The sequence below is a fragment of the Aphidius gifuensis genome, linkage group LG5 (assembly GCF_014905175.1).
Source record: "Aphidius gifuensis isolate YNYX2018 linkage group LG5, ASM1490517v1, whole genome shotgun sequence".
Classification (NCBI taxonomy): Eukaryota; Metazoa; Arthropoda; class Insecta; order Hymenoptera; family Braconidae; genus Aphidius; species Aphidius gifuensis.
In genome coordinates this window covers 1,828,471-1,840,867 of record NC_057792.1, presented here as the reverse complement: position 1 = coordinate 1,840,867, position 12,397 = coordinate 1,828,471, and the positions used below count along the sequence as shown (strand labels likewise).

The window sequence follows — 12,397 nt, the reverse complement described above, 5'->3', positions numbered from 1 at the left end:
TCTCCCTCTTAAAATGAAAATTCAAACATTTAAATTTATTTTATTTGTTAAAGATATTTACTTTTTTTTTTCTTAATTTATCAACTCATTGAATTTAATTATTTATTTATTTTTTTTTTACACACCCAGATATTTTTTTATTACTTTTAAATTTATGAATATGATTAAATGATATTTTTATAAATCAGTTTATAATATTTTTTTTTTTGAGATGTTGAGATAAATAATAATATATTTTAATTTATCATGTTTAATTTACGAATGTCAACATGTTTTTTTATTTTTACTTTTGACAAATATACTTAATTTTATTTTCATTTGTCAGTTAATTTTTTTTAATGTTCAAATAATCTAATGAAGAAAAAATTTGCATTGTTGTTGCTATTTAAATTGTTAATTTTAAAATAATATAAATTAATTTTTTGTATTTTTATTGAACCCCCCAACTGAGTTTTATATAAATGATTAAATATTTTTATAAATCAAGTTGAATTTTAAATATTATTTTTGTGATATAAAAATAAATAAAGACATGGTATAATTTATCATGTTTAATCTGCAAATACCCACATGTTTCTTTGAAAAATACTTTGTTTATTTTCATTAGTTGGTTTATATTTTTTATTTGAATTTTATTATTAAATTATCATCCCACTGCGAGATATATATTTTTTGATGATCGTCATCTGGAAATAGAGAGACATTTTGAGGGATATAAACATGAAGATGAAAATAACATGAAGAGAACTGGCAAATGCAAGACACAAAGCTAAGTGTATATTTTTTTATGTCACATACATTGGATTATATCGCAGTAAGAGTTTACTTTTAAAATAGAATTTTTTATTAAATAAATAAATTATATATTTGCAATAATAAACAAACTATTATGTTTCATAAAAAAAAAAAAAAATGTATAACAAATAAATATTTGTAAAATGATTTTAGTGTTTATACGACAGAGACATTTTATCCCTGTCTCATCATCCATAAACATATGTTCAGTATTTGTCGTGTAATACAGAAAAAAATTAAATGATTCATTTTTGTTTTATTACTTACACTTAGTTTGACAAAATTATTTATATTTAAATTATGATCAAAAATTGTATCCAACGTTTTGGAGCAACTACGTCTAAGCGCAGAACGAGCGAGGAGTTTGTAGACCACTCTCGTTCTATGCTAAGAAATATTTGCCTCAAACGATGGTATATCAGAAACAATTACTATTGATACGAATTATTATCGTTCGACTTACGAAGTAAAGAATGAAATCTGTTTTCTGAACTTACTATTTGATTGGCTTAAGTTAGGACTAGAACTGCAAACCACTCCAGTAGAAGTCTGCGTGCTTGTCTACTCAACCACTGTCTCACTGATATATTTTATACTACATTATTATCAACACACTTTTTTGTTTTTGACATAATAAATTTATTAATCAATTTTAAATTCATCAATAACATATAATATAAAATTATATCTCCCGGAAATTTTTTTTTCTCTAATCCATTAATTTGCAAATTGATAATTAAATTCATGAGAAATTAAAAAAACTTTTCTTTAAAAAATACCCTACAATACTTTCAATGAAAAAAAATAATATCAAATATTTTATCCCTGTCTCATCATCCATAAACATATGTTCAATATTTGTCGTATAATACAGAAAAAAATTAAATAATTCATTTTTGTTTTATTACTTACACTTAGTTTGACACAACTAGAATAAATTTATCATTTTATTTCATCAAGTGTAGCATGTTTATGGAGCGAGAAAATACAACTTTTACTTTGTTCAGTTAAACATGAAAATAAAATATATATAATCTTCTTTTAGTTAAAATTTTATTATTATTTTTTTTTAAATTTTATTTGTAACAGAGAAATTCGGCATGTTGCCAAATGGTCCCTATTGCAAGATTAAATGTCGCACTCACGGCAAAAGATAGCGTTGATTGTAATTAATAGCCAGACGATTGGACTCTTTTCGTACGAGAAAAGAAATAAAATTAAAAATGATAATAATGAAATAAAAAAAATAAAAAAACAAAAAAGATATCAGAAAAATCCTTAATTGTCGAATGAAAAAATTATTGCTGACAGTTTAAAATTTATTTTTATCATATATATATATTTTTTTTTTCAATTTAAAGTCTAATCGAAAATTGGATTTTATAATTTTTTAAATTTATGAAATTATGTTTTGTTTTTTCTTTTTGAGAAAAATATTTTAAAAAAATATCATTACTTTGTTAGCTAATTTTTTTAATTAATAAATAAATAAACTATAATTAAAAAAATACTTGATGTATTTTAATATCAAGCTACATATATTCCCTTATTGAGTGACATTATTTATCAGAACAAAATAAAATGATTCGACTAGAAAATTCATATTAACAATTTACGAAAAGATAAATAAAAAAGAAAAAACTTCCACTTGACAAAATAAATTTTTCAGGGATTTATATTGTGTATTTTTTTTTTTGATTAAGTTAAACACATACACGGACAGATGGTAAATATTTAAAAATCTCTTGATTTGATCAGAAAAATGAGTTGATGGGTTGTAGGGTACATTTACAAATCGGACACGTGGGACCTTGGCAATATTGCTTGAGGGTGGGCGTACCTATATACTTTTCTACTTGCTCTTTTTTTTTTTTTTTTTAATTTTATTTTCCCTCTTGTTTCTTTTTTTTCTTCCCCCCGATCTTGCAAACCGCCCTCATCATACATTTGTTGTTAGTCGTGGTGAATGATTTATCGAAGGTGCGTTATATAGCCATGCTTATATTTTTTCTTAACTCGAACGAATAACAGCTGGCACGATATATCGCAATGGACATACTGCAAATATATAATCACCCTCACAGAATATATAAAAGCCAAGTTCTTTTGTATATTATGTATATTATCATATCGTAAATATCATTCATTCAATTTTTTATATATTTTCATATTTCTAAATGAATAATAAAAATATTTTTTCTTTTTGCAATTTACAAATATATTGTTGATTGATTATTGTATTATTCAATTTAAACATAAAAATACATTAACTTTTAAAATTACACAACACTGTTTTACCAATGAGAGAATATTCATCGGAAAAAAAAAAATAATAATAGGCGTATTTTCCATCAGTTGGTGATGAAGATTTATCTCAACTTTGTACCATCATTTGGAAATTTTTCAAAAAAATATTTATGTATTTATGACTTTTTAACGACTTTAGTCATTAAAATATTTTTATAGTTAAAGGTGAATTGTAAAATACGTGAGAATTAAAAATTAAAAATAATTTATTCAAATTATTATAATTTACGTTTCAAAAAAATACGTGATCTAATTAACCATCGCTATATTAAAAAAAAAATAAATAAAAGAAAATAAACGCGTAAATAAATAATTAAATGAAAAATTAAATAATTAAAATAACAGCTTAAATGTTATTGTAATTTTGTTATTATTTTTCAAACTATATATTATTTAAAAAATTAAAGAAAAAATTTTGGTTTTTTATTTGTTAAATGTCGGCAGAAGTCAACAGAGACATCTCCATGAAATTACCATATCAAAGAGTTGAGATCAGAGGGTGATTTAATGATTGTGCAAGAGAGAAAAAAAATATGCCTCGAGTGACCATGAAAGTTGATGGTAGATGCCCTAACGTCTAATTGCCTAGTCTCACTCTTGGAACAATTTTCAAAATTGCTCTATTACCCCAATGCAGCTGTCGTTTTGGTTGGCTGCAGATTTTTTATTTATTTTTTCTATTTGTTTTTTTATATTATATATAGTTAGCCAAAAAATAAAAAAGAGTAAAGTCCCTCCTTCGTGTGGTGAGTCCCAAAAAGAGATACATAAAGACACAGTAAAAAAAAAAAAATTAAAAAAAGACTGGGATAAGGAGAATAATCATCATCCCTTCAGTCTTCAGTCTTCACAACGCCTTGGTATTTTTTGTACCGCCTTACGGCAATTTCGCAGTGCAAAATAAGTTTATAAGTTTGCTCCCGGTTGCAAACATTGTTTATGGAAATTATACAAGGATGTAGTCAAAGACAGTATCATTTTACTCATGTGTATATACACAAGTATGTATAGTATGTATAATATTGTATATTATTCTGTGAACGCCTTTTTTTTTTATCATTTTTTTTTATTTTTTTAATTTATTTTTTTATAATTTTGAAGCTCCATACACAGAGTCAAACTAACCACCTTTTTTTTTCACTGAAGTTACTTTTTTTTTGCTCTGATGCTACTGTAGCAAAATACTCTGTATATTTTAGCAACCGATTATTTTTGAGATGATTATACCATTTATCTAGAGTACAGTGTATCAAAATTATTCTTTCCTCACGATTTTTTTTTTTACTAACAATATATTATCGTTATAAATTAATTTGTTTTTTTTTCTTTTTTCTTTTCAAGTATAAATTTTCTAAAATATATTCTAAATTTTTTTATCATGTAGTATAGAATTAGGCTGATTTTATCGGACTTAAAGAAAGCAACCATTGGCTTCTGGTTAATTAATTTTTTACTATGTTTTAATTTCTAATGCAGTCAATTTTTTTCTGTATTGTTTTTAGGATATTCAGATAAATTTTCGAGTAATTTTTCAAAAAAGTAGATAAAGCTTAGTGCTAATTTTAGGTGAATTAATGTATAATATGTCTAATGTTGAATTGTAAAAAAAATTGTTGACAATATATTGTGCCAGTAATTTTAATAGGGTAATATTGAAGAATTATTTATATTTAAATTATGATGAAAAATTGAATTCAGCGTTTTGGAGCAAATACGTCCAAGCACAGAATGAGCGAGGAGTTTGTAGACCACTCTCATTCTATGCTAAGAAGTATTTGCCCCAATCAATGGAAATCAGACAGAAATTCGTCATTTACTTCAATGGGTCATATAATTTAATCATGTTACTAATAATAACTGTTGTAGAAGAGTAAGAACAAAGATACATATGTTTTCCGTGATAAATCAAGCACATGACAAAACGTGGACTTGAACTGCAGTCCTCACCAGCAGAAGCCTACGTGCTTGTCTACTCAACCACTGTCTCACTGATTTATTTTGTACTACATGATTATGAACACACTTTTTTTTATTTGACATTTTTAATTTTAAATTCATCAATACCATATAATATAAAATTATCTTCAGAAACTTTTTTTTTCATTGATCCATTAATTTACAAATTAATAATTAAATTCATAAGAAATTAAAAAACTTTTTCTTTAAAAAATACCCTACAATACTTTCAACAAAAAAAAATAATATTAAAAATTTAAATAATATTAATAAATTATTTATAAACTTACCAAAAATTCTACGAAATGAATTTCTAGAGGTCACGATGACCTTCAAGGCAGCCTCAACGTATTTTTATATATCCCATTGAAAAATATACCTGTAAAAATAAATTTTTCGAATTAAAAAATAATATTACAATTATTGGATGTTTAAATTAATCAAATTTTCCAAAACAATTTATCTTTTAAACTATATAAAAATACATTCAATAAAATCTCAATTCAATTTGCGCTAATTTTTTAGTCAACATTACCCATCTTGATGTTCAAAGTTTGTTATTACATTCAACCAAAAGAACCATCAAAGCAAAAACCAAAATATTATTTTATAAAAAAGAAAATATGTTTAAAAATAAATAAATAGTGAGTTTTATGTTGCAAGCATCGGTAAAAGATGCAAATGCGATATACCCAAAAGCCACTACTCATAAAAATAAATATAAATTGTATATTTCAGTTGATATGTGTACCTATTTTTACCTGCTCCCAAGCACGTGCTATTTCAAATATAATAATAATATTTGTTTTTATTTGGAATAGACCAAACGGTTTTTTTATTATTATTTTTTAAGACTCAATGAAAGCTTATAATATAGGTCTTATAATTTTGAGTGAATGACTATTCGCACGTACACCATGTGGATTTCCTATTGCATCAGAAACACATGACTAATATTTTCATACAATACAACTTTACTAAAATGATGAAACAATTTTGCATCAGACAAAAATGACGCAAACTGGTGCAATTTTTTCTTTAAAAAATTATCAATTAATTATCAATTTAAAACTAATTAACATAAAAAAAAAATTATATCAAACAATAAAGAATTGTTTAAATAAAAAAAAACAAATAAATAAATAAAAAAAAATTTTAATAAATGATTTTTGTTAAAAGAAAATTATAGTTTAAGAAAATTATTTTAAAAAAATAAAATTAATAATTTTTATTATATATTTTATTGTTGTATATTAAGTCATATGTTTATTGATCTTTTTTTTTTTTCATAGTGAATCATATGCTGATGAAACAACGAAATTTTGTTGGCTTATTTTTTTTTTTCAAAATCAATTTATTTTTTAATGGTATTTTGGAATAATCAATAACAAAAAAAAATTATTATCGATTATGTTTAATTGCTAACTTGTATTTATTATATTTTTATGATTTAATTTTTTTTTTATAGCGTGCATATCGGGTTAGCCTTCATTTGGCGGCGCAATGAACCCGCGCGCACCATGACTGTATATAAACGAGTGACAAGGTCACCTCTATAACAGAAACTCCCGAATTGTCAAACTGAAAAGAGCTTATTTATACTATTAAATATTTGGAAAAAAAAACTATTAACATTATTCAATCAATTGTTTGGTATATTAGCAAAAAAAGTTGTGAGTTTAATTGAAAAAAGTGTGCAAATAAAATCAACAAGTAAGTATTTATTTTTAATTTGACACATATTTTTTTTTTCTGCAATTTCTATTTTTAAATGTGTGAGACATTTATTGCCAAGAGTTTACTGAACTCGTTGACAAAGTTCAAGTGTAATTGTCTAGCTGATAATTAAATATTTATTGAGTTTAATTTGTCAAATGACTTTATCGGAAAATAAATAACCAGATAACCCAACAAGGTTATCAACTTTTTTATTCAAAACATTTTTTTTATAATTAATTACATTAGCGTAAAAAATATTTCGTCATTATCTCGTATCACATGGCAATTTTTATTTTAAATGCAACATATTTTGTGGCGCCGATGCACTTAAATGCAGCGCATGTGCATCTGGCAGTAAATTTTTGAACAACTTGCGTCATCTTCTAGAGATTTCATCAACCTCATTGTCGATAAAATCATTCGCTTTAATTTTAAGTTACATTATAGACATCTCATTTAAAAAATAAATAAATTTATTAATTTAAATTGATAATGAAAAATAGACTGATCGATTCTAAATATTTCTAATAATTAATTTATATTTCTCCTGATTCATTAATGACTTTTCATGACCCAGATAAATTTTATTACATTTACAAATCTTATTTATAAATTAATTAATATTAAAATTTATTTTTCAGAATGTCAACGTTGAAGGAAAAATTATTAAAAACAGTTACTAAGCCAGTTGAAACTGGAAAAAATAAAATAACTATTGTCGGTAAGTTTTTCCTATTGAATAAATAATACTTGATAATGAATCTTCAATTATTAACAAACGTAAATAATTTTTTAGGGGTTGGTCAAGTTGGAATGGCTTGTGCTTTCAGCATCCTGACAAATGTAATAATTTTTCAACTATTAAAATAACTTTGAAATGAATTAATTTAAATTAAATTTCTTTTGTAGAATGTATCTCATGATGTTGTTCTAATTGACGTAATGGCAGATAAATTAAAAGGTGAAATGATGGATCTCCAACATGGATCATCATTTTTAAAAAATTCTCGTATAAATTCAAGTACAGATTATGCTGCATCAGCACATTCAAGCTTGTGCATTGTAACTGCTGGTGCAAGACAACGTGAAGGTGAAACACGTCTTGATCTTGTTCAAAGAAACACAGATATATTTAAAGGAATAATTCCTCAACTTGTTAAATATTCACCTGACACAATATTACTCATTGTATCAAATCCAGTTGATATATTAACTTATGTTGCATGGAAATTATCTGGTTTACCAAAAAATCGTGTCATTGGAAGTGGTACAAATCTTGATTCAGCAAGATTTAGATTTTTATTGTCACAAAAATTAAATGTTGCACCAACATCTTGTCATGGTTGGATTATTGGAGAACATGGTGATACAAGTGGTAAAAAAAATGGCTAATATTTTATTTATTCTTGTTTTGTTGAATTAATTTGCTAAAATTATTTGTATTAATTCAGTTCCAGTATGGTCTGGTGTCAATGTAGCTGGTGTTCTTCTTCGTGATCTTGACAAAAATGTTGGAACAGATAAAGACACAGAAGGCTATGCTGATATTCACAAACAAGTTGTACAAAGTGCTTATGAAGTTATCAAATTAAAGGGATACACATCATGGGCTATTGGCTTGAGTATATCAAATCTTGCATCAGCAATTTTAAGAAATTCCGGTCAAGTACATGCTGTGTCTATCATGGTTGCTGTAAGTTTTTTTTATCTTGTTGTTAAATTTTTGTTGATGGAAATCAATTAATCTTTTTTTATTTCAGGGTAATCATGGAATTTCTAACGAAGTTTTTCTTTCACTTCCTTGCACACTTGGTGAAAATGGAATCACATTTATTGTTCAACAAAAATTGACTGAAGATGAGAGAAAATTACTTCAAACATCTGCCAAGACTATGCATCAAGTCCAGAGTGGTCTTAAATTTTAATTGAAATTTATAAATGTACTTTTTTTTTTTTCTTATTTAATGTGTGAGTGTGTCGGTGTTAAAATTATTCGTATTATTATGACTTGCATTTTGTGAAAATTTTGTGCATCAAATTTCAAATAATTATATTATTCTTCAACAGTATTTAATACTTATTATTTAAAAACGAATGCATTTGAATAAAAAAAATTAATATAATTATACAAATAAAAAATATGTTAATTAACTAAAAATTTACTTGTTTAATTTAATTTTACTAAATACTTTCATCTAATTTATCTAAATCAGTCCAAAAAAATTAAAAGAATTTTTAAATTAATTTAAAAAAATAACCTGAAGTTGCATCAGATTTATAAACAATTGTTTACTTAAATTTTTATAATGACATTAACCTTTAAAAATAAAATAAAATTTACATCAATTTACCGAGTTAAAATAAATAAAATTAATTAGTGACATAAAAAAATGATTGGTAATTTGACGACGTGTTTTCGTTCAACAAGTACAATAAGGAATAATTTTTTTTTAAAAAACATTTATAACCCATCAAAAATTTCTATTCAAACATTGAGAAGTAAAAAAATTAAAAAATTACTTTTAACAGATTATGGTAAAAGAGATGCCAAAAGATCAGTTAGTTTTGAGTAAGAAAATTTTTAAAAAATCATAATAATGATTTAATTAAAATATAAAAATAATTTTTAATAAATTATCAATTAATAATTTATATATATTTATTTTTCATTAGACCAATACCATGTTTGAGAGAAGAGCTTTTGTGTAAGGTATCAAATCCAACACGAGATGGAGCAAGCAAAGTAACGATAGGTAATTTTCTTCAACTTGTAACATGTGTTGACTGTTGATAAATAATTTTGTATTTGAAAAAATATAATTTCACATTTCAGTAGGTGCTGGTGCTGTAGCAGTGGCATGTGCAAATGCAATACTTTTTCAGGTAAATTAACAAAATTATATCATCCCAAAAAAAAATCATAATTACATGATAAAAAAAAAAAATTCCAATTAGAAAATAAGCAGTCATGTTGCAATAGTCGATGCATTTCCAAAAAAATTAGAAGGTGAAGGAATGGACTATCGTCATGGATCAGTATTTCTTGATGATGCGCGAATTGAATACGACACAGGTATCAACTCACCAGTCAACAATGAAAACTTAATAGTGATTAATTTAATTTTTCAAAAACCAATGCAGATTTTTGTGTATCACATAATTCCAAAGTCGTGATAATAGCAGCTGGTGTACGTCAAATAAAAGGGGAAACACGACTCGATCTTGTTCAACGAAATGCTGATATTATCAAAAATATTGTTCCTCCACTTGTTGAACACAGTCCAAATGCTGTTTTTATTATTGTCTCAAATCCAGGTTGATGTTTTAAATTAACATTTAAATTATATATTTTATTATTTAACAATAAAAAAAATTGTTAAATATATTTTGTCATCAGTTGATATTCTTAGTTGGGTAACATGGAAAGTAAGTGGTCTTCCAGCTCATAAAATTATTGGTTCTGGTTGTCATTTGGATACCGCAAGATTTCGCTACATGATAGCAGAAAGAATTGGTGTTGCGGCAAAATCAGTTCATGGATTTGTCATCGGTGAACATGGTGATACACAGGGTGATTAAATATAAATTTTTACTCATTTTTGCAATAGAAAAACTTAATTTTTCGATAATGTTTTTTTTTTCTACAGTGCCATTATGGTCAGGTGTTAATATTGCTGGTGTACTTTTTCGTGATATTTTGCCAAATGTTGGTCTCGAATTAGACGAAGAGGGCTGGAATGAAATGTTCAAGGATGTTATCCGAGCGTGGGTTTTATAACAATTAATATATTTTCATTCACCATCAAAATCATATTCAATATTTTTTTAAGACTTGTATTTCCAGTTTTACCACCTTCATCCTCCTTCTTCTCCAAAAAAAAATAATATAAAAAAATACAATCCCCTTAAAGGCATTTCGAATTTAAAAAATAATTTCTTTTTTTTCTTTTAATTTTTGCTGATTAAATTGACAATGAAAATATATTAAAAATTATAATAAAAGAAAGAAATAAAAAAAAGGATATGATTGATAAGATAGTTTGCTTATTTTGGCATTGAGAAATTTTGAATAATATTTTGTTTCTTCTTTTTTAACAGTGGTCCTACAGTCAGATGTCTGAAGGGATATTCAAATACAGCGGTTGGTTTGTCAGTTGCAGACATCACCAAGGCCATTCTCAGAAATACCCATGGGGTCAAGTCCATCTCAACTCTTGTACAAGTAAGATCAACCAAATAAACAAGATAAAATATAAATTATAAATCTATATGATTCAAAATAAAACGGTATTTTATCTTCACATGATGATCTATTTTATAGACGATAAATTTTTAATTTTTTTTCAACTTTTTTTCGATTGCCAGGGACATCATGGTATTTGTCATGAAATATATCTTTCATTACCATGTGTTATTGGTGAAAATGGTGTTACAGAAATTATCAGAATGAGATTAACTGAGTATGAAAAAAAATTACTACAAAATTCATCGGAGGTCATTCACAATATTCAGAAGGACATTAAACCGACTTAACTTTCGTTATTGTTTTTTGTAATTACAAGGATGCATGTCACCTTTTTCTTTGAATTTTCCAAATTAAAAAATATAAATTTTTAAAATACTATTTAAAGAAGATTTCATTTGACTTACAAGGTTGATATTTATGTTTTTTTTTTTGAATTATTTATACGTGTTAGTTAATAAAAAAATAATTTTAATTTTTTTTCAATTGCACAATTTAATTGATTTACTAAGTTTGTAAATAATTGACAATTATATGATGAATTAATGTTTTTCAAGTTTATTTTTTTAAATTAATTTTAAATTGTTGTAAAAATGGAAATTTGTATTCTGATGATGATTACAACAGTGGCTGGAAATGACCGTGGATTGAGCCTGAGGCTAGGCCGCGACAAGGTGATCTGACAATACGGAAAATCACCACAGGGTGGCGTGGTGATAATTACAATTATAATTTATTTAATTATTTTATATATTTTAAAAATTTACCTTAAAAAAATTATTAATTTATTGAATTTAAATCCCAGGTAGATGAAAAAGTGATTTATTTGTTTTTTTTTTTTAATTTAAAAAAGAGGAAAGAAAAATTGTATTTAAAATTTTCTTAATCTAATTTTCCACAGCCTGTTTCCCTTTTTTTTTTTTTAAATATTTTTTAAATTAGGTAAACTTTCATAACCATTATGTGACTACTTTATTTTATTTTTTAATAGTCATTGTGTGGTTTAAAAATATAAATTTTCACCATTAGCTTTCCAATCGTAACTTAAATTGAAAATATATTTTTTATTTTTTGATTTTTATTTTGGACTATTAATATTTTAAAAATCAATTTCTAAGTCAATATAAATAATTTAATTGTTTAATATTTTGAAAAATGAATTTATTTATAAATAAAAAAATGAATAAATAAACAATTAATCAAAATAATTTAGAAAAAAAAAAAAACATATTTATTCAATCAATTAATTATTAATATTTTAGAAATAAATTTTCAATAAAATTTGAAATCAATGAATAAATTCATTTATAAATAAATAAATAAATAAAATAAGTAAACAATTTAATTATTCAATTGGTTATTAATAAATTAAAATTG

The 12,397-nt window shown here is 24.6% G+C and overlaps 2 protein-coding genes across 2 annotated transcripts; both read left to right on the top strand.

Moving 5' to 3' along the window:
• Positions 1–6,531: 6,531 nt before the first annotated feature.
• LOC122856725 (L-lactate dehydrogenase-like) lies at positions 6,532–8,935 on the top strand. Its single transcript, XM_044158509.1, has 6 exons — positions 6,532–6,771; positions 7,419–7,498; positions 7,574–7,620; positions 7,687–8,152; positions 8,229–8,470; positions 8,538–8,935. Exons 2-6 carry the CDS (start codon positions 7,420–7,422, stop codon positions 8,700–8,702), a joined length of 999 nt encoding a protein of 332 aa, XP_044014444.1. The 5' UTR covers positions 6,532–6,771; position 7,419; the 3' UTR covers positions 8,703–8,935.
• A 198-nt stretch (positions 8,936–9,133) lies between these two features.
• On the top strand, positions 9,134–12,308 carry LOC122856724 (L-lactate dehydrogenase B chain-like). The gene is made up of 9 exons (XM_044158508.1): positions 9,134–9,346; positions 9,451–9,530; positions 9,611–9,660; positions 9,733–9,850; positions 9,919–10,092; positions 10,175–10,348; positions 10,425–10,542; positions 10,876–10,999; positions 11,143–12,308. The coding sequence occupies exons 1-9, from the start codon at positions 9,168–9,170 to the stop codon at positions 11,308–11,310; spliced, it is 1,185 nt and encodes a 394-aa protein (XP_044014443.1). The 5' UTR covers positions 9,134–9,167; the 3' UTR covers positions 11,311–12,308.
• The last annotated feature ends 89 nt before the right edge of the window (positions 12,309–12,397 follow it).